The sequence below is a fragment of the Gopherus evgoodei genome, unplaced genomic scaffold (genome assembly GCF_007399415.2).
Source record: "Gopherus evgoodei ecotype Sinaloan lineage unplaced genomic scaffold, rGopEvg1_v1.p scaffold_270_arrow_ctg1, whole genome shotgun sequence".
NCBI lineage: Eukaryota > Metazoa > Chordata > Testudines > Testudinidae > Gopherus > Gopherus evgoodei.
The window spans coordinates 2,406-25,470 of NW_022059933.1; the positions used below are offsets into that span (position 1 = coordinate 2,406).

The 23,065-nt window shown below is 48.5% G+C and overlaps 2 protein-coding genes across 2 annotated transcripts; both read right to left on the reverse strand.

Annotated features, from left to right (window-relative positions):
* Window positions 1-318: 318 nt before the first annotated feature.
* LOC115640270 (prostasin-like) lies at window positions 319-3,147 on the reverse strand. Its single transcript, XM_030543047.1, has 5 exons — window positions 3,132-3,147; window positions 2,384-2,546; window positions 1,914-2,076; window positions 1,161-1,310; window positions 319-459 (listed from the first exon to the last, which is right to left on the reverse strand). Exons 1-5 carry the CDS (start codon window positions 3,145-3,147, stop codon window positions 319-321), a joined length of 633 nt encoding a protein of 210 aa, XP_030398907.1.
* Window positions 3,148-8,490: 5,343 nt separating this feature from the next.
* On the reverse strand, window positions 8,491-13,019 carry LOC115640271 (serine protease 27-like). Its single transcript, XM_030543048.1, is given in 7 exon segments — window positions 8,491-8,787; window positions 9,393-9,544; window positions 9,905-9,997; window positions 10,000-10,181; window positions 10,480-10,642; window positions 10,737-10,763; window positions 12,950-13,019. Coding segments are annotated over 7 exon segments (984 nt in total).
* Between the last annotated feature and the right edge of the window lie 10,046 nt (window positions 13,020-23,065).

Here is a 23,065-nt window from a genome sequence, read left to right on the forward strand (position 1 = left end):
CAGACTCAGTCACCCTCAGGGCAGCCCTCCCTTCTCATTGCAACAGAGTCAGGCTCTCTGAAGACTCAGGCATTGCTGATAGGTCTCAGATCCTATCCGATCTCCACCTCACACTGCCTCCAGACAGTGGAGGGTTTCAGTGTTGGGTGAACAGAGGAGGGAGAGATGGGGGTGCATCCCAATGGAAGGGGGGGGTCACAGTGACATCAGGAGAGTGGTGAAGAGAAGAGTGTAGGTGCTGAAGGAGGATCTGGCATCATTTACTCCAGAGATGCTGTTCTCCATGGATGTGGCTTGGCTCCTGGACACCACGTGCCCTCAAATCCATTCACCGTAGGCCACTGTCCGGACATAGACACTGGGATGATTGGGCTGGCCACAGCCATCCCCACAACTCACAAATCCCATCAAGAACCAGGTCCCATTGCGGTCACAGGCCAGCGGCCCCCCAGAGTCATCCTGGAGGAGCAGAGAAATTGGAATTAGTGAGGGCCTTTCCCCTCATCCCCATCCCGAAGCATCCACAATCCAGCCCCTTAGGGCTGTAGGCATAGGGACCACCCTATGGCCCCCTACCCTGTATATTTTGTCCAAACCAACATGAGAAGTGAAAGGAACATGGTGTGCTTTTCCCATGCCCTTTCTCTGAAGGATGCATTGGTGTCAGAGGTGGTGTCCCCGCTATGTTCACAGGTTCTGGGGTGGCTGTGTTCTTCCTCTCCTTCCTTACACAGAGACCAGTAGTAGGGCTCCCCAGAGCAGTGGGACTGGGAGTTAACACCCTCCATATTGATTCATCGAGTATTTACCCATCTCAGAGTGACTGACTCAGGCTCTCTGCAGACTCAGGCAGGCCTCAGTTACTCTCTAGCCACATTGTCCCTCTTTTCTACCCAACCACAAAGGTTCTACTATTCCTTTAACCACAAATAAAAGCTGGGGCTCTGCCCTAATCACAGGACTCCAGGAGTTGGAGCCTAGGCATGGCGCTGTGACTCCACATGGTTCTAAAAGTCAGAGGTCCTCCTGCCTGCTCGAAGGAATCTGTGTCCAGAGCTCTGTGGCTGCAGCAGCCGTTCTACTCACTGCAGGCCCTAGATGGTGACAGGGACCCAGGCTAGGGCTCACGTACATCCACCCAACCCAAACACCTCACTCACCTGGCAGGAGTCCCTCTGCCCTTTGGCGTAGCTGGCATAGATCATGTCGGGTTTGATGTGGTCCCTGCTGAAGTTCAGGGCTGGGTGGATGTTGCAGAGGACGTTGCAGGCTGCAGTGTCTATCAGCTGGACCTGAACCTCCTGCAGCGTCTTTGGGGGGTGAGAGAGAGACTGGAGGGGAGAGAACCAGGGTACTGGATCCATCGCCTCCTGCAACCCACCCCAATGCCTGACAATTTCCTGTCCCCATCTACCTCCCCCACTCACTCTCCTCCCCTCTAGCCATCCTCCACCCCATCCCCATGTCCCATTCCCTTCACCTCCCTGCATCCATTCCCCACCTCCACCCAGCTTCCAGAGCTGCAACCAGCGCAATAGGACCCAATCTGTGCCCCGCTGCCCCCAGAGGGGGGTTCCACTGCAGGGACAATCTGTATCTAAAACACAAGGTTCCCACCTGAGATCAATAGATTAGCTGCCTCACAGCTGGCTGAGGGATACAGCCAGTCTGGGTTAGCCAGCTGGCAGGTGGCAGCAGAGAGCTGGGCGGGGATTATTTCATGATGCAGCAGGAATCACAGGGCTCCAGGAGCACGGGGTTTCAGTCACAGAGTGATAGCATCTCCCCCGGGGGATGGTCTTACCCTCAGAGTCTATTCTCCCCCAACCAGTGACTCAGCACATGTGGTTGTCAGGGAAGGAGTCGGAGGGGCCAGGCAAGCAGAAGGGGAGGATTTCGTTGGTGTATCGCACTGGCTCCGCCAGCTGCACGAGGGCGATGTTGGCTGCACGGGTCCCCCTGTTGTAATCGGGGTGGATGCAGATCTGGCGCACAGGGGACGAGACCCAGCTTAGGGAGGGATTGGACAGCTGGTGCTTCCCAAGGTTCACATGATAGGCAGACTGGGAGAAAGAGCTGGGGAGCAGAGGGAAAGGAATGATCAGTGGGGGAAACTGGATTGCAAATACGGGCAAAAAAGCAGTTGGATCCAGGGAACAAGTGACGGTAAGAGGCGGCCACCTCTGGGGTAGGGCAGCTGGGAGAAAACCACCCAGGACGCTGCAAAGGGATGGTCCACCTGATTCTGAGATGCAGCCACCTCTGGGGTGGGGCATCTGGGGAACAGCCACACAGTGATGCCATCCAGAGAAGGTTTGCCTGACATAGATCCAGGCAGGACATCTGTCTGTTGTACTGGTCCCTACCCATCCCAGTTACTCACAACAGGAAGCAATGAGCTGCTGACACAACCCACTGGGCTGAGATGAGGGACCCACCACAACAGTGGTGTCCATTGTACTGGATGCTGACCTGCCATGGCCACTGGCCCCTTGCAGCGTCCCCTCCCTCAACAATTCGGCCAGAGATTCTGGACTGACCACACCCTGGAGAGGAGTAGCATTTAAATGGGAAGAGCAAAGAACCAGGAGTCCTGACTTTCAGCCCCTCTCCCTCCCTCCATTAGCCCCCACTCCGCTCTCAGAGCTGGAGTTAGAACCCAGGAGTCTGGGCTCCCAGCCTCATTCTCATGGCACATGCCCAGGGTAGGTAAGGCTGGAGTTTTGCAGTGGGTGTCTTACCTGTCTGATTCCAGGTCCCCTGAACACCTATGGAGTGAAGAAAGAGAAGGGAAAGATATTAATGTGTGTGCTGGGGGTGAGAGGAGCTATTCACAGGCATTGCAGAAGGTGTGTGGAGGGGACTGAGTGCCAGTAGCTCCACCCATAGCCCCAGAGCAGCCCTGCCATCCTCAGCACTAGCCACAATTCTCACCAGTAGGTGCAAGAATCAACACTTCCCATTGATCTGAGAGGGGCAGTTCAGAACTGAATGTACAAATCCAGGGTGGATGGGCTGGGGGATCTATCACGAGCCAAGGGCTTGGATCCCCCTGTTATTCACTAGCCCAATTCCCTCCCCCACAATCTGTATCTCACTCCCCTCCCCGTACATCCCCACCCCACACTCACCCTGCAGCAGAGTCATTGCCAGCAGTGCTAGGGCCGCTGGGGAACAGAGACACCCCATGGTTCAGCCTTCCCCAGGCCTGTCTTGGCTGCATGCAGCTGCCTCCAGTGCTCCGACCAAAACCCGACTGAACAATGTAAGTGCCGGGGCAGGTTTTTATGGGCATTTGTGTGCCCCTCCCTAGATCTATAGAGAATAATGGAGACTGATTTTCTGGGAACCTAAGCAAGGAAATAACAGCTGCTAAATTTAACATGCTGAACATGTTGTGACTGCTTTCATTCTGCTCTGCCTGGTGTCACCCCAGTACGGGTGCCCTAGAAAACCAAATGAAAAAGTGTGATGGCCCAGGTCACTGCGTGGTGATTATCACTTCCCCTGTGTTATTGCCAACTGAGTGTGCTCAGAAGAAAGTGACAAGGACAGTGCCTAGGTGAGGGATGTGGTTATCATGGGGTAGAGGATATCATGGAGTTAGGGTTAAGGGTATCGTGTGGATTGGGGCTAAGGTTATCACGGGGTTAAGAGTATCATGGGGTTAACATGAAGGATATCATGGTTTTGAAGGTTACATTTATCATGGGGTTAAGAGTATTGTGGGGTTAAAGTGAAGGATATCATGGGGCTTGGGGTTAAGGTTATTATGGGGTTAAGGTTGGGAGTTGGGATTGAGTTTATAGTGGGGTTTAGGTTTAAGTGTAATTTTCCACCCTGTTTTTTTTGGCCCTGTCGTCCTTCTCTTGGCATCACTCCAGTGACGATTTGGGGTTCTGCCCCATCCAGTTGTCGGTATTATGAAATTGTTGGGCTGTGAAGCCTTCATGTGGAGCCCAACGTTTCTTCACCGAGGAGGGCTGGGTCAGCAAACCTAGGGAGAATGTTCATTTGTTAGACCTTAAATGGTCACCCATTCAGGCAGACACACCTTGGAAACTGGGTTCTCCGAGATTGGCAGGATCCACCCCCCAGTTCCTGTGCAAGCAGGGGGAAGCAAAAAAATAAACCCGGGAGAAGCAGAGACACCCAGGTGCTGGGATGGGGACGCATTAACTGGAGAGAAGACTCACAGAAGCAGGAAACTTCAGGCAGAAGCCAGGCAAAGACCGGAATGAGAGGGGAGGAGATGGGCATGCTTTGATAGCTGGGAGGAGATTCTTGTTTAACTGTGGACCAGACAAAGTCAGAGAAAGCTAGCTGAGCAGGAAAACCACCTTGATTTGGAAGAAAAGCCGCAACCTGTGGGGAAAGGATATGGGGCACCCCACGGTACTCTGTCCAAACCCAAAGCACTGCACACTCTCTAGCAGTGAGGAACCGGAGCCAGGGTATTGCATGTAGGTGTACTGGCTGTTTTGTCTAGAGCTGTGTATTTCTTGTGCTAGTCAGCACAGCTGAGTGACATCGTTTGGAGATATGGTTTATTCACTGAAATATGTATTTTGGGGTCATCTAAAATGTCACATATCCAGATTGAATTCGCCAAACAGTTTTAGATGAAGAAAAATTCAGAGAAGTGGAAGTGTTTCTTGGACATATTCCAAAGGAACCATTTGCACTTTTCACTTTGAAGCAACACTTTCTTTTCAAATTTAGCTAGATTGGTATTTTTTTAAAAAAATCTTAATAAAAAGGGGAAAGAAAGAAAGAGAAATGCCACATTTCAATCCAGAACCTCACGCCCATGAGAACCTTCAGCCAAGGATATTCTTAACCATGACCCCATTACAACCTTAGTCCCATGACAACCTTAACTCTTGTCCCTAAGCCCAATGATACCACCTTATCCCATCTCACTCCCCTCCCACAGCTGGGATAGGACCCAGGATTCCTGGCTGCCAGCCTCATTCCCATTCCACATTCCCAAGGCAGATGTGGAATTTTGGCTGGCATGAGGAGAGCAGGGCTGTCCTGGGGCGGGGCAGTGGGTGGAGTTTGGGGAATTGTGGGTGGAGCTTCTGTCCCAGCAGTTCCTCTGGATGTCCCCACCTTCATCTGCTCCTACACACTCATTAATATCTTCCTCTTCTCTTTTTTTGCTCCCTAGGTGCTCAGGGGAGTTGGAATCTGACAGATAAGACACCCCCTGCAAAACTCCAGCCTTACCTGACCTGGACACATGACATGAGAGTGAGGCTGGGAGCCAGGACTCCTGGGTTCTCTCTCCATCTCTGGGAGAGGAGTGGGGGTTAGTGGGTTAGAGCAGGTGTTTTGGAGAGTCAGGATGCTGGATTCTTTGTTCACCCCATTGTCATGCTGTCCCATGTGGTTCATGACTGTGAGTGTCTGTTTCAGGGCAGACTGTCAAAACCAGGGCAGACACCCCAAAGTGGTGGGATGTTGTATAATTTCACCAGGCCAGTAACAAACGTGACAGTCTCACCATGGGGTCACAGACAGGCCCCTTAGCCTCTCCAGTCTATCTTGCCACCCAGATGAACTAGACTTTGTGATGAAGGGTCCCAAAAATCACACCACAGTCAGGCTGGTTGCAGTCCCAGGACACCAGTCACTAACCCCAGCTCAGTTGGTGCCCCGGACCCTACACCGAAGACAGCGTCTTAAGCCAGTCCTGTAATACACAAGCGAAAGGTTTATTCGCTATGGAAGAAGAAGAAGAAGAGAGTTATTGACTGGCTAAAGCGAGTAACCAGACATGCACCAGGCATTTATCAGCCAACACCTGAGCGGGACAGAGGTGTGGAGCTCCTGCAATTCAAAGTGTGTCCCAGGGCAACCACCCCCTCCTTACCCTGAGGCAAACATTTGGTATCAGATTCCCTGTGCAGCTGGCATTCGGGGACTTTCCTCAGTGACCCTTCTCTGGGTTCTCTGGTCCCTCCCCTTCTCCATTTCCAGTTCTTGTTTTAGCTGCTTCGCATGGTCTCAGCTTGCTCCTTCTCCCGGCCAGCTAGCCCTGCTGCCAACTTGGTGGCTCTCAGACCCTCTTGGCTCCCTGCCTGGGTCCAATCAACCTTCTCCAGCTGGGAAACCAGCTCCGCCTTGTTGAGCTCGCCGGCACCCACCCCTCCATTCTGTCACAGTTTGATGATGTTCTTCTTCGTGTCGTGGAAATGACCACCACCATGTTGAGTTGATCAGACAGCCTGAGGCTCCTTTATTGATTAATCAGAGAATACATGCATATGCACGGAGAGACGACAGGTCCCCTAGCAAGGGGTAAGTCGCTCTGCCTTACAGCAGTGATACCTGTGCTTATAAAGCTGAAAACCGCAAATTATCATATGAGCTTATACATCCGATGATACCTTATTTGGCTAATACAATGACATCTTCTAAACATCTGCTAGAAACAATTGCTGTTAATATATCATTTATGAGCTAATTGCAAGTCTGCTCTCTTTCTACTTCCCTATAGAAAGTTTTGTAAGTGTTAGGTCTACTTGCGGTTAAGCTATTACATGTTGCTTGAGCCTTTTTGAGGAACTTGTACCCAAAAATACCTATTGGTGTACCTTTGGTCAAATGATCAAGAGTTATATTTTACGCCCACACAAACAACTTAATAAACTATAATAAACTAAAAGCTGTTATAACTTAACAGATTTTCTGGTTCCCCTTTATCCAATTCTAGTTCCTCTTTTTGGGGCCCTGACCACATCTTTTTGCCTCAGCGTGCCCTTTGTACAGAAAAACAAGTTTAGCAGGAGTTAAAACTCTTGCTTCTAGCTAAGGGCCTACTCTTACTTTATTCTCAGCAAAAAGCCTGGGGCCTTGGGTAAGGTGGGGTCAGGGGGGTTTCCCTATCATTCGGGAGCTGGTTATACACCATTCTCTTCCTGTGTCCTTTGGCTACCCTCGTTTTACTGCTGCAGGTCACAATATTCCTAGTGCATTCGGCATCCCACCCCTACCACCATCTGTCACAGAGCCACAGGATCGGTGCTACGGCCCCAGCTTTGGAACGGTCTCTAGTAGGATCCACTTCAGCAAAATGCTTGGGTTTGTTAGTCACCAGGCACACAGCACATGGGGTTCTTTGGGGAGCACAATTAAACCATGGTCCATTCTGGTCAGCCCAGAGGCCCAGCCATGCTGCAGTCAACCCCATGTTCAAGCTCTGTCTGATCCCCTGTGTCAGTCCCTAGGTGTGAACCCCAACTCCCTCCAGCACTGAACCCTTATTCCCCCCCCCCCAGTCCTTTATTCTGGAGCTGGGGGGTATTTCTTGGCTTCCCTGCTGAGAGGTGAGGAAATCCATCTCCCGCCAGGGCTCTGGCCACCAGGTGTCTATGGCTGGTGGTTGGATTTTCTGTCATCTTCATGGATTCTTCAGTGACATGGGGTCAGCCAGTCCTTTTCCAGTGCTCTGGCCCAGCAGTGAGGCAACAGTCACGTCTCAGGGCTTTGCTACACTTGAAATGCTGCAGGGGGAGGTCTCTCATCAGTATAGTTAATCCACCTCCCCGAGAGGCCCTAGCTGGGGCGAAGGGAGAATTCACCCACTGACCGAGAGCTGGTGACACCCGGGGTTAGGTCAGTTTAACTTGCCCGGGGGTGTATGTGGACACCCCTGAGTGACACAATGATACCGACTGAATTTCCCAGCACGGGGTAGGGTGGTGTCTCTAGCTTGCCCTGAGAGCAAACAGTCATTTCCCACACACGAGGTGACAATGCCACATGCATGGGAAACTGAGGCACAGCTAGCGACCGTAAAATAGTTCAGAAAATTCACACTCGCTCTGGGGAGTCAGTGCCATGGTGGGGACTGAACTTTTGGTGGGGGAGGAGGTCTGTGCAGTGCTCAGCAGGATGCAGGGACTGAGCTCAGTTTGGGGAGGGGACGTGTCTCTGCCCAGGGTCCCTGATCTTGGTCAGTGTCTGTACAGCACCTGAAACAACAGGGGCCCCAATCTCGGGGGGGAGGTCTGTGCAGCACCCAGCGTGATGGGCAGCCCCCACAGTCTGCCGTCCCATACCAAGCAGTGGAGGCAGTGGCGGTGGCAGGACTGACCCTAGCGGGAGGCGGCACCAGCAGCTGCCAGACAGGTCGCGGCTGCGGCTGGGAGGAGACAGAATTTGCAAAGCTGATTTATTCATGATTTTTGGAGCACAAGTGGTGGAAGCAAAGCGGCTGTGTGGCCCTTCCCCACCGGCCTTCCAGTCACCCCCCCGGGGGGGTACTGCAGAGTTGCAGAAAGGGCTGGATATAATCCCCTGTGCCCACTTCCCATAGCGACCCCCTGAGTTTCCATCCACCACCCTTTCCCAGCTGTGTCTCACAGGCCCAACAATGCAGGACCTACACCTGGTGCCAAGGCGGGTCTATACACACCCCTGCTGGCGGGGGGCTGCCATGTTACCTGGGGGTTGGCACAGATGGGAGCCCCAGGGGGCAGGTCACAGGGCCGTCAGCAGGAGCCCAGCAAGGAGCGGTGCAACCAGAGCCAGCGCTAGGCACAAGCAGACTAAGCCATTGCTTAGGGACCCCAATGGGGTGATACCGGCACTGAGTACAGAAGGAGAGACGATCGAGAGGCCAGCACCACCCGCGACATTCTGGATCCAGTTGACATAGACTGGGACCCGGACGTACACCTTGGGGAGTAGGGGTGAGGAGTCTTTGCTCCAGTTGATGATCCCAGTCAGGACGAAGCTGCCATTCCCTGGACAGATCAGAGGCCCCCCGGAGTCACACTAGGTTGAGAGAGAGGGACAATAGGTTCAACAAGGGCGGTCCCTTTGCCTCCCTTCCCACAAAGTGGCTCCTGTTTTTCCTCTACCAGAGCCTGGAGAGAACCCAGGAGTCCTGGCTCCCAGCCCTTCCTGCTCTAACTCACTAGACCTCACTCCCAGAGCTGGAGAGAGAACCCAGGAGTCCTGGCTCCAGCCCCCCCTGCTCTAACCCACAAGACTCCATTTCTTTCCCAGAGCCGGGGATAAAACACATTTCCCTCCCATGCCATGTCCTGCTGCAGTGCTGGGGCAGAGCTTCCACCCTTGTTAGGTTTGTTTTCTCTGGCATTAAGTTCAGGTGAAGTTTAATCCTCTCAGTTCAGCAGGGCCAGAGCTCAGAGAGTTTGCCCCCATTCTACGGTGACTTGTGAGATCTCCCAGAATTCACTGGTGCTGGGAGAGATGCTTTCTCCATCAATGAGATGCGGAGGAAGATCAAATTAAAACATCACCCACATGGGCCTTTTTGGAGAGCAGAAGAGGAAGGGCCAATGTCTGCAAACAGAACAATGGGCCAGATAATTTCAAGCAACCCCAGTGCTGCCCCCCTAAGCCAAGAAGCTCACCTTGCAGGGGCCATTAGGGTCACTCCTGGACCCAGCGAACAGCATGTCATCTTTGATCCAGTGGCTCTTTTCCCCAAAGAGTTCTCTGCAGGTCAACACATCGACGAGAGGAACCTGCAGCTCTTGAAGCGTCCAGGGTGGCTGAAGTGCACCTGGAATGAGAGAGTCGGGGATGGAGCCTCTGGGAGGCCGAGGTAGCTGGAAAGGACCAGGACGTGATGGGAAAAATCTCTCCAAGTCTAACATGGTGGCAGGGCATGTGAGTAACATCACCATCTAGGGGCTGCAGATCAGAGCGCGCATAAACATTACAGTCAGGGGAGATTGTGTGTGAGCGCGCACAGTGCTGCCCCCTGATTGAGAGGAAGGGGAAGAGTGTGTGTGTGTGTGTGTGTGTGTGTGCGCGCGCGCACAGGATTTCCCTCATAGCTGTGTGTTTAGAGCTCAGAGGAACGGCTCTCAAATAGCCCCCAATCACCCATTAGACCCACCAAGCTCCCATCCCCCCCAACCTTGATACTCTGCCCCAGTTTTGCCCCAGCCAGTGACCCAGCACTTTTCCCCGGCTGGGAACTGGGTGGAGGGGCTGGGCAGGGAGATGGGGAGATGGTGTTCATGAAGTTGACAGGTTCCGTCAGCTGCACCAGGGCGATGTCAGCGAAGTACATGCTCTGTTTATAGTCGAGGTGTCTGATAAAGTGACACACTGGGGACGAGATGCAGGTCGGGGAGGGGTTGGGGAGCTGGTACTCCCCCAGCTTCATGCAATACTTAGATTCATTGCGATAGCTGGAAGAGGATGGGCAGAAAATACTGATCAAGGAGGGAAGATAGACTATGAACATAGACAAAAATGCAGCCACTTCTGGGGCAGAGAGGCTGGGGAACAGCCACACAGCAAAGCGATGCCTCACCCATCACTAAGATGCAGCCAGCTCTGGGGTGGGGGCAGCAGGGGAACGGTCACACTGCACCATAGGGATAGTCTGATCAAGAGCAGGAAGTCAGAGATGGAGCTGAGGCCATAGACAGATGTCACTGCAAACCAAGTAAAGGCAGCCTGGGATCCCCTTCCAGAGTGACTCACCTATTGAAGCATTGAGCGGCTGACACCACCCACTGGGCTGAGATGAGGGATCCTCCACAGATGTGGTGGTATTCAAGTTTTTCATCATCAGATTCCTGCATACTGACCTGCCAGGGCCATCGACCCTCCTGTGCATCCTGCTCCCCGATGATACGGCTGAACACTGCACAAACCAGTGAGCCATGTTAACATGGGACAAGGTGCACACTTCTCCCACCCAGAGCTAAGGATAGAACACAAGAGTCCTGAGTCTTTACCTGGCTGGTCTTGACTCTTCTCAGCACCTGTGGAGGCAACAAAAATGTTGGGGAGACATTACAGCGTTGAGGCCATTGGGACAGGAGCAGCATTAGGATCCGAAGGAAGACGGGAGGAAGGAAGGTGCGGAACTACTAACTGTGGTATGTAACTGTGGTACGTATCATTTCAGTCAGCTTCTGTACCCGATGAAAGGAGGATTAGCTAACATGACATCAATTTTTTAAAAGGGCTACAGAGGCAATCCCGGAAATTACAGGTCAGTAAGCCTTAATTCAGTACTGGGCAAACTGGCTGAAACTGTAATAAAGAACAATATTGTCAGACTTATAGATGAACATAATTTGTTTAGGAAGAGTCAATATGGTTTTAGTAAACGGAAATCATGCCTCACCAATCTACTAGAATTCTTTGAGGAGGTCAACAAGCATGTGGACCAAGCAGATCCAGTGGATATAGTGTACTTAGATTTTCAGAAAGCCTTTGACAAGGTCTCTCAGCATAGTAAGCTGCCATGGGATAAGAGGGAAGGTGCTCTCACGGATTGGTAACTGGTTAATAGATAAGAAACAAACAGTAAGTATAAATGGTCAGTTTTCAGAATGGAGAGAGGTAAATAGTGGTGTCCCCCAAGTGTCTGTACTGGGCCCAGTCCCATTCAACATATTCATAAATGATCTGGAAAATGGGGTAAACACTGAGGTGGCAAAATTTGCAGATGATACACAATTATTAAAGATAGTTAAGTCCAGGCAGACTGCGAAGAGCTACAAAAGGATCTCTCAAAACTAGGTAACTGGGCAACAAAATGGCAGATGAAATTTAATGTTGATAAATGCAAAGTGATGCACATTGGAAAGCATAATCCCAACTGTAGATATAAAATGATGGGGTTTAAATTAGCTGTTACCACTCAAGAAAGAGATCTTGGAGTCATTGTGGAGTGTTCTGCAGCAGTCAAAAAAGCAAACAGAATGCTGGGACTAATTATGAAAAGGATAGATAAAAGAACAAAAATATCCTATTGCCTCTATATAAATCCATGATACGCCCACATCTTGAGTACTGTGTGCAGATGTGACCACCTCATCTCAAAAAAGATACATTGGAACTGGAAAAGGTTCCGAAAAGAGCAACAAAAATGATAAGGGGTATGGAGGGGGTTTTTTATGAGGAGAGATTAATAAGACTGGGACTTTTCAGCTTGGAAAAGAGATAGCTAAGGGGCGATATGATTGAGATCTATAAAATCATGACTGGTGCAAAGAAAGTAGATCAGTATTGTTTACTACTGCCCATAACACAAGAACTAGGGGTTGAAATTAAGAGGCAGCAGATTTAAAACAAACAAGAGGAAGTATTTCTTCAGACAATGCACAGTCAACCTGTGGAACTCCTTGCCAGAGGATGTTGTGAAGGCCAAGACCACAACAGGGTTCAAAAAAGAACTAAATAAGCTCATGGAGGATAGATCCATCTATGGCTATTAGCCAGGCTGGGCAGGGATGGTGTCCCTAGCCTCTGTTTGCCAGAAGCTGGCAAAGGGCGCAGGGGTTGGATACTGGATGATTCCCTGTTCTGTTCATTCCCTCTGGGGCACCTGGCACTGGCCACAGTTGGCAGTCAGGACACTGGGCTAGATGAACCTTTGGTCTGATCCAGTGTGACCATTCTTATGTTCTTATCAGGCTGGAATACAAGCCCCACTCACTGTCCCATAGCTCCTCCAATAATCCTCATACCACACCCCAAATTGTAGGTGGCTACCATGTGTCAATAGGTTTAAGAATGAACATCGACATGAGGTGAACGAGGGCTGCTCTCAGCTCTCTCAGGGCCACACGTGCTCTTTCCACCAAGCCAAGCTTGAGAACAGGAGATTGGGGCACAACAAATGGGAGGGGGACTGGAGGCAGTGGATCCTGTGGGGGGTTAGTCAGAGGGGTGGGAGGGGTCAAGCCGGTGATGCTTGGAGGGGTGGGGATCAGGGTCCCTTCATGCACAGCAGGGCCTGGAGACCGGCACTGTCATTTCTGCCCCTCCCTGGGCAGGATCTCTTTTCTTCACGTGCCCCCAGACCCACAAACCCACTAACCCAGGCCCTGGCAAAGGGTCAGAGTCAGTCCACTGTGGCAGGATCTGGATCTGATCTTCTCCTTCTGATCTGTTCCTCGTGGCTCTGCATCGCTCTGGATTCCTTGCTCCCTCTTACCATGTGCTGAGGACAGCAGCACCAGCAGCAGGAGCAGCACAGCCAGCTGGGAGCGGAGCCCCCCCATCATCCTGCCCCATAGGAGCTTTGGGTCGGGATGGCCCAGCTCATCCTCCAGCCAGCTAAGCAGAAAGTTTTGGCTTCAAGGTAGCAGGTTCTAAACCCAGCTGGAGTTGCCACGTGGGGGCTGATTTTTGCCAGACCCACTGCCAGATGTGCTGAAGCTCTGGAAGCCATGGCGCCTCAGACTCTGGTTCTCTGGCTCGGAGCCCAGCAATTACATTTCTGATTCACAGGAACGTGAAAGCAGAAGCTCATGAACCCTCATCTCTGCCCCCCACTCCCTTGTGAGACACGCCAGTTCACAGCCTGGCTCACCTCTGCATAGAGTCTCTTTTTCTCACATCCCCCAGACCTACAAACCCACAAGCGCAGGCCCTGGCAAAGGGTCAGAGCCAGGCCACTGGGTCAGGCTCGTCCCCTCTGGTCTATTCCCCGTCTGGGGGCAGGATCGTCCTCTTCTCTGTTCCCCCTGGGGGAAGTTTGGCTGGTGGGGGTGGGGGTTCCTTTGACAACCCACGTGATATTTAACTTGCTTCTCCCTGCTTGGCCTACAGGCAGTCAAACCGATAGCGGCAGCGGGGAAGGTCCCAACCTGCTTTCCACCCAGGTCTCCAGTCTCTGGCTGATGTCAGGAAGAGGCCAGCTGGCAGATGTTTGTCCAACCTGTTCTTAAAAACCTTCAGTGACAGATATATTCCACAGCCTCCCTCAAAAGCCTATTCCAGACACCTTAACTACCCTTAGCGTTAGAAAGTTCTTCCTAACATCTAATCTAGATCTTCCTTCAACCTCCTCAAGATTAAACAAGGGGAGGGAGGGGTTAGAGAGTTGCAGTAACCACCTGGACTTCTGGTCTCTGGCCAGGCACATCCCCCTCTCCAGAGTTTTCACTGCTATCGTCTCCAAACTGGTCCTCCTGATCTAATGTGAGGTCACATCCTGGCCTTTAGGGATATTGGCAGGATTTTCTCTGTTCCCAGCTGCAGCATCACCCTCGTTATCCTGCCTGATAAGGATCCAGCCAGGGCTCAGCTAAATGGCATGTGGCATGACAGACTCTTCGCTGAGAGCCCTTGAAAGCATCCAATCGAGATCTGAATCAGATGGGCACGTGCAGGTGCATTTCCTGACTTTTTACTGGACTCATGGACTCTCTCATACTGCTGCTGCAAATGTTCCTTCTCGCTCAGCGCTGAGCAGCAGAATGCTCTTTGCCCTTTGGCTGTGCAACACACAGACGTCTAGTCCTGCTGCTCTGAAAGAAACCATCTTCACAGCTCTAATCCTGGCAGATATTGATTAAAATCTTGCCGTGCTCCTCTAAGTGTATTTGTGTTTGGACGTGCTTCTTGCTAGGGTGGATTTTCAGATAGATGAACTGCATGAAACAGAAGGAAAGACAAAGAGAAGCATCAACATGTCTAAAAACTTGAACAATATTTGAAGACCATATATTGGTGTCTAACTATCTCCTGCTACCGGGAGACGCAACTGGTATTTTAATGACACACACAGCTGCTTGTGCCTGACCTAAGATTCAGGAGGGATAGCTTAGTGATTTAAGCATTAGTCTACTAAACCCCATCTTGTGAGCTCAATCCTTGAGAGGGCTGTTTGGGGCAATATTCTATCTGGGGTTTGGTCCTGCTTGGACCAGATGACCTCTTGAGGTCCCTCCCAACCCTAATATTCTGTTTCCTCATATTGGCAGAACAAATAAACCCCACCTCCCATTATACAATCCATTTGAGTTCAAGAAAAAGATCTCCATCTTGCAACAAGTTTCAACGTTACAGGGAAAAGACTAAGGTGAGTGGTCTATTTTTCTTTCAGTTCTAATACTGAAGGAGATCTCCAAAATCCATTTTGTCTCTCAAGAGAAAAGATTGTTTTTCTGTTCTCGAAGTGCTGATGCTTTTGACCCCAAAATCTTGTCTTCATTTTCTCTCACAAAATAACTTGCAGTGAAATAGGACCAACTGCCTAAACTATCCTGAACGCTGCATGTCAGAGTTTGAGAATATCAGGATAGATCAGCACCTGGTGTCAGTTGTCATGGATCCATCAGCATCAGCAGAGCTACGGTGATTTATACCAACTGAGCGTCTGGTCCATTGTGCTATAACGAGTTAAAAGATTTCATACGCTGTGCAAATCAAGATGAAAATAGTCTGTTTAAAATTACCTCTTGGTTTCAAAGAATCTTGTTTAATGGAGGGTTTTTTCTTTTTTTCCTATAAAAATGTGCTTCCTTTATTTGAATATCAAACATTTTCATTTAAAATTTCCCAGAGCGGGTTTTGTGCTGGTGAAATATTCCCAGTTGACAGCCGTGGAGAGAGAAGATTGTGAATAAAGACAGTACAGTATGGAATGGGCTTCCCCAGTGCACCATTCTCTGCCCCCATGGAAGGTCTCATGGCTTCGAGATGGATACACACCGATAATGGAATGAATTCTCTCTTGCATAGTTGAGTTTTCTTCGTAGTTTGAAGCAGGAGAAGGAACAGGAATGTCAGGACCCACCTAGCTTCCAAGGGAACCATCTTTCTTGATGTTGTTTGACCTGCAATTCATTGTGGCCCTTTAGGTGGAGATCAGTGGGTATTCTCTAGGAAGCTGCTTTATGACTCTGGTAAATAACTATCTTCTGAGAAGGACAGGCTGGTCCTCCCACTGTCTTCACTCACTCACAGTAAATTATACAGATTTGTAGCTGTAGGTTGTACAGGATGATAAGATACTGCATGTGAGCACGGGAGAGAGGGAGATGTTTTACTTAGTATTCATTAGGGTCCTTTCCTTTGGAGGTGGAAGCTTTTCCAAACTCACTTGCTGCCTCTGCTTCCCCAATGCAGAATTCCAGCTGTAGGCTGTGCAAGAAGCCAGAGCAGACATGGGGGTTTCATCCATCATTTTAATTCAGCTCTTGCTGCTTAACTTTGCTCTTCATTCATATCTCCTCAATTAATATACAGTGAACTAGTGTGAACATAATCTTATTGATTTCAACAAGAATGCTGGTTATTGAACTTATCAGAGTTTATTCCTAGTTGATGGTTTTAACTGACTTCTTAGAAATAGCATAGCTTCAGGTTTAATTATGGAAAGGTGCTAGAGTGCTAATATGAGGCTTAAATCTACCACTCCAAGTACCACCTGCTATAGATCAGGTGGCTGTGGTGACATCTGGCCTTTCAGTTTCATAAGAAGAAAGTTATATTTGCAAGAGCTGACGTTGCATTGTTTGTGATTGGCATTTCTAAAATACTGATTTAAAAAAAAAATTGCAGTTGTCAATTGTTTCGAAGCAAGCAGCCTTTGGAAATTCCATAATGCTCACCTCCTTCTTTTTAAAGTCATTCTTTTTCTCTGCCATTGTCTTTTAGATCACTTTCTCTAAATAGCTGCAGTATTAGTGTGATTCACTTAGAGATGAGATGTTTTCACTTTACTAGCAATTTTGGCTCTTTCTACCTGAAAATGATTCTTGAATTAATTTCTTTTCTATCCCACATTACATCCCAGTTAGGAGGGAACACGGCATTTGAAAGTGTTCTGGATATTGCATTGTTACAACAAGGTAAGAGTTGATGATGTTTTAGGAGCAGTTCTGAAACCTGGAAACGATAACTGATATAATAATATATTAATATTCCATTTGGTGGAAAATATCCTTTATTTTTCAATTGTCTGTTTAATGTAATGTTTTTTTCTTTTAATCTTTTCTGGTGGTTTCCTATTATGGTGAAACGTGATTAGTCCCAACAAGACAGTTGAAGAGAGAAAGAGAGATAGAGAGAGAGTGTGTGTGTGTGTGTGTGTGTGTGTGTGTGTGTGTGTGTGCACGCATGTGCATGCATTTTAATTTTTGACATTGATAAGGTAAAGAATTGTAGAAATCTAGAACCAAAATAGCCACCTTTTTAGGAAAGAAGGCTTCCAAATGAGTGTGAATTTATGCTTCTCGTTCCATATGGAAATTTTGATTTCTATCTTTGGTGTTCCTTTGTCTCATGGAGAAATGCAAAAACTTTGTTACTGGTTACCTTGTTCATAACCATAGATGGGAAAATCTGAAAAAAACTAGGAACTATAATAAAAAGCAGCCAAAGAAGACCAGTTTGTGCAGAAGATTTATATCTCAGGGAAATGATTGAATATTCATGCAAATATATTGTTTACCGTGTTTTTAGTTGAAAGACTTTAACCCAAAATGAATGAATGAAAAGTCCACCAGTTATTTTATACCAGCTTAGGATCTGGCTCCATAACTGTACCTTTAAAGAGATTTCAGGTAGGAGTCCACCTAGAGAGATGGTTGGGTAGGTCTGGCTGTATTTTGCATTGACGGAGGAGGACAATGTACCAGAAAATTATTCCTCGCTGTATGCAAATATGGAGACTGTTTTTTCTGATCAGTACTGGAGTGCAGATATGAGCTAGTTCTCGCTCATTAAGTCATTGTGCAGAAATGTCTATCATCATGTGACTTATAGGAGAAAACAATATGGAAATGGAACTTGAGCCAGATAATGAAGGAAGGTGCCATTTCCCTTGAAAAACAGTGTCCAGGAACTGTGTTACAGCTTCTCCTTTATGCACTGATATGTGATTTCTGCAATATAGACACCTCCCCCTGCTTGTTCCACTACCTTTTGAACTACGTTGGTTAACGTAGCAGATGACATAAAGAGGAGATGCTCAGACTGTAATTATTTCCATTTGTTACCCCTATTATCTCAGTTCCCACCGCCCCCTCACCCCTAAAATCACTGTAAATTAAATCAAGGGAGGTGCACACGGAGAGGTGTTTTTATAGCTAGATAGTCAGACAGGTGGTTCTGTTTGAGGACAGACAGGTAGACACTAGACAGACAGATGTTTTTCTATGGGGATAGACAGAGACATAGTGATGTCTGTGGTTAGATAGACAGAAACATGTCATTAGACAGACACAAGAGAAAGGAAGGATGGTCCAGAAGTTGTAGCACTCGCCCAAGACTTGAGGGGTCTGAATTTAAATTCCTCCTCCATGGCAGACTTCCTTTGCGACCTTGAGCAAATCACTTAGGGTGAGATTTTTTAAGGGGATTTCAGTTCCTAATTCCCATTGAAACCAATGGGATTTATGTAGCCTAAATACCTTTAAAAACCCTGGGTTTAGTCTCACTTTGCCTCTGTTTGCCACTTGTAACATGGAGGTAAAAGAAGGAGTGTTGTAAGCAAGACACAAGGAGTGATTCTTCTGCTCTACTCTGCGCTGATTAGGCCTCAACTGGAGTCTTGTGTCCAGTTCTAGGCAGTACTTTTCAGGAAGGATGTTGCCCAATTGCAGAGAGTCCAGATAAGATTGACAAAAACACAAGTGCCATGTCTCCGTGTGGCTCGCAGAAGCAGCAGCACATCCCCAATCCGGCTTCAATGCATAGGGAAATCCAGGTGGCTTCACACACTGCCCATGCCCCAACCACCATCCCTGCAACTCCCATTGGCTGGGAACCATGGCCAATGGGAGCTTCAGGGGCGGTGCCTGCAGACAGGCAGTTTGCCCACCCCGGGCTAAGGGCACGCAGTGTTCACAGTTACATGGCCCACGATGCGAACCACCATGACTCCCTTGTTAAATCTTCAAAAAAGCCCCTTCGTATTTACTCCCATTCTGCCCCCCACACCCTGTAAATATCAGCAAAACAAACTCCTTAACCCAGGGACTGTTTGACTCTTTAATTATTTCCTGTCTAGAAGGCTTGTCATCTCCTTATGAACTTGCTGCCGCAATGTACCAGTTCTGTGGGATGCTTTGCTGAGTGCATGTTGTGATCCCACAGGGTTCGTTGTGCAAGTGAAATGAATTATATTAAAGATATCGAATGAATTAAAGAATGCCGTATGTGCCTTTAAGTAGAAATGAAAAGAATGCTGTGATCCAGGTTCAGGAAAGCAGACATTAAGGTAGAACAATAGCTCCACTTTAGGGATATTGGTGACATATTAGTCTTAGATCGATAGGAGTTAGTAGGGAAGTAGGAGATGCATTTTGCTCTCTTTGTCCCTTTGTTTAGTTTGCACCTTTTTATCTGTATAAATAAGACTGTTTGGGTCTTGTATGGGGGCTTACATTATCTGGATGTTATTAGCAGAGCACTGTGCTAATCGAACAGAGGGATCTGACAAACTATGAGTCCTGAATCTAACCTTGACTTCATCTTAGGCAACTTTTGTGAATCAGGCCTGTTCTGCTTGATAATACCTGCCAGAGAAGGTGCACCACAGCCATGACCACTGTCTTTTCACTTAGAGTGACCTCTTCACAAACCTCAAAGCTCTTGAGGGGGATATCCCTATGGCATTCAGGCCTCAGATCAGGAATAGGGGCTGTCTTACAATCCTCTGCACAGAATATCATCTTGACAATGGCTTCACTGTTGTGATGCACTTTTAATCTGTTTATATGCACAGTCTGAGGTGCGTCCCTGCTGCGGTGCCTCTGTACTTTGCAGGTAACAGCGTGACCCCTCCCTATCATCTCAGAAGGACCCTCCCATCAGTTTTGGAATTTGTACTTTTCCATGAGGAATAACATCAGCAGCAGATCCTCTGCATAAAACGATCGCTCACAAGGAGAGCAGAACCCCCTTTATCCCATCGAATTGGGACCAGGGCCAGATTGGTTAACCAAAATGTCGGATAATCAGATGAATGGGAAAGTGCCAGTCTGCAGCGCCATCTAGGGACCATAGGAGAGATTGCCCGCTTCTGGACCTGTGTGCGCTAGTTGTTGGGTTAATATGGAGAACTGGATAATGGAGGGTCAGATAAACAGGGTTCTACTGTATTGTGATCATCCCATTCTTTCCGAGCTGCTTAGCTTCTAGCGAGGCTTTGAGTCCTATTCCAATTATGGATTTAGGGAAACCTAATTTAGGCCCCTCCCCGTGAAAGGGAAAGGAAAAGTGAAGTGCTTCGGTAAGATCAACCTTCCCAGAATGAAATGTTCCATTTTTGGTTTCAAAAGGACATTTGGCTTCATAAGTTTATTTTATTTTGGATGAGATTGTGCCTTTCATGGTTTGTGGCACACAAGCAAACAAGTTAGAGAAAATATAAAATACTCTTGCTGGATGTTCACAAAGTCTCGCTAATTTGTTTCTTAGGAGCCAGAACAATAACACGTAAGAACCCAAAACTCAGAGGGAGAGAATGCAGGCTACTGCCTATAACAGAGAGACACAACTTATTGGGTACCTGCTGACTGGCTGCTGCTACGCCCCGATTGTGTGCTGCCCTACCGAGCTCCCTAGCATGCAAGCACACCCAGGAACCCTGCCCAACATTTAAAGTCACCTTATTCAATTTTAACACAACCACAAATACACCAGACCATCAACTTTTCCTGTTTTACAAGGTCTCTTCTTTTTTGGAACCCTTGTTTCTAAACATGCCATGAAGGATTTGTATCAAATTTCAGCAACTAATTATCATGTGGGTGGAATCATCATTAACGTGTATTCTGGGTAGTTATGTTGTTGGCTTCTGTAGGAAATTTGTGAAAACAGGAGGACTGCCAAAGCCTCCCTCTCCCCACACCCCCCCAAACACACATACAAACCACACATTTGCTGCCCACTGGTGCTGCCTGAGCAGTAGCCTTGTGACATCAGAGATAACCTAGCACTCAACACTCCCTCCCTCCGGTTCATTAACATACTTGAGGAGAATGACTAGCACCCTGGCTGCCATGGCAACAGCTACCTTTGACAGCTGGTTGCCCCATTGTTACCAGAACATCATTACAGACAGGAAGTTTGTAATGAAACAGGGCCAGAGCTGGATAACCAGGACAGCCCTTGCTGTGCACAGTGGGATTTTTGCTGCGATACCATGCTGTGTTCCTTCGCAAAGGGCAGGTGTTTGCTACTGTCCTCAGTGAGGCCTAGGTGAAACCAAGACGCAAAATTCCAGCTCTTTTTCTTGGATATTGTTTAACTGCTTCTTGCGCATTCAGGGTTATGGCTGAGAACTTTCACTGACCTTGAAGTTGCATAAAATGAGTTTTGTTTTAATGCAGTTTAATTTAATGACTTTCAATACTCTGAAAAGTGCAGCACTGAGTGCTGAAACAGGGATTTTCACCAAGATAACAATGGCAATAAAATATAGACCAACGCATGAGTAGAGCTTCATTATTTAAACAGCTTGTAGAGGTGCAGACTCATCCTGGCAGCGCCTCCTGCTGGTGACTTCTGGGTATCAGCTCATTCCAGCTCCAGAGAGCCCTCTGCAGGCCAGTGATCCACCTGTTCTCTCATCCCCGTGCCAGTCCCTGGACCCAGTGCCTCTTTAGCAGGGGTGCTGCCCCTGGCAGTAACCCCTCAGTCTCAGGGTTTCCCCTCTTTGGGGAACCCCCAACCCACTACTCCCACCTCACATCAGTATATAGCTACTGCCAGTCATTGTCGAGCCCCACAACCTGCAGCAGGCTGCAGTATCAGCCACTCATTACTGGCAAGGAGGGTCTGGGCCTGCTGCCTTAGCCTACCCCTGGGCTGCCCTCTGCCACTGCCAGGACCTGTTGGCCTTGTGCTAGGCCGCAGCCTGAGGCTTTCCAGGCTGGAGCTCCCCAGCTCCTCTGGCTTTCCCCAGCCCTGCTCCACTCAGGTACCCTGTCTCTAGCTCCCAGCAGCCAGGCCCATCTCCCTCTACAAACAGAGAGAGACTGATCCTTCTGGCTTCCCTGGCCTTGTTATAAGGCCCTGTTGCTCAGTTTGGGGCATGGCCCCAGCTGCAGCCACTTTCCCCAATCAGCCAGGGTTTTACCTTGCGCAGCCCCAGCTCTCTGCAGGGTTTTTCCAACCCCTTCCAAGCTGGAGGGGGTGCGGGGGTCACCCCATTACACAGCACAGAGAGAAAAGATTTTCTTTCTATTAAAAAAACAAAGGAAATTAACAAACAAAAACCCTTCACTTAACGTTACGTTTGCTTTCATCAATAAAATCATTAGGAAATACAAAGTCAAGGTTTTTAAACAGGATGGAAAGGTTACAAAGTGAAGCATTCTCAGATTAGCACATGTCCAAAGACGTGTTTCCCTGGCACCCTCAGTTCAGTCCTCTTGCACGTTTGCAGGATGATGCGGACTTGAATGACATGATCCCATAGTATTTTTTTGCCACGGGACCCCTGCTTTATTCAGCGCAAAGATTTTCTGCTCTGGGGCTGTGTATTGAAGGAGTCTGTTGCCTGTAGGATCCCTACCTCATTTACTGCAGAGTTAACTCGCACAAGCAATGCTCATTCTGGTGTTTCCTAACCTGAGAGTGCTTCACTTTGCTGCCTTTTAGTCCTCTGGGCATTTTCTAATGTTTATAGCTTGCTTTACTGAGGAGAACAGTCTTCATGACAAAGGGCTTGGTTATTTGTGTGTGCGTGATGTCTCCATTAATTATCTGGTCAGTGTCACTAGTGTGCGCTTTACAAGACAGAAAAGAAAGGACACTCCCTGATACAAAGCCCCTATGATCTAAGGAAGACTGACACATACAAAGAAAGCAGGAGATGTAAGAACTAGGACGTTCTTTCTTTCTTTTGAGGAATAGTCGTTTATTTATTATGAATTATTATTATGATTAAAGAAAGGGTGGTGGGCTGGGGAACTTGGTGTGGTGAGGATGTTTATGCAGAAGTTTCCATCGTTTGGCACATGCAGCTGATCTGAAGTGCCGCGCAGTGCTAGGTTTTGGGTAGCAAGCCCTCTCACAATGGCAAAGAGCCTTTTCAGAACTCTGATGCAATCTTCTCTTGATGCTCGTCATCTATTGTGGACTTTAACCTTAGATTCATCTCAAGCTCTTTCCACCTATGGAATGCTTTCTGGTGATTTGCTGCCTTCTCGTGGCATGCCACATTTCTAGCCAGATTTGTCCAGTCCTTTGTTCCTGTAGAACACAATGTGACTGGAACATTAGACTGGAGGAGTTTGCAACAAAACTAATATATTAATATATACTAGTAGTAACTTCTAGTATAGTTTCTGGACTCTGGGACTCCATT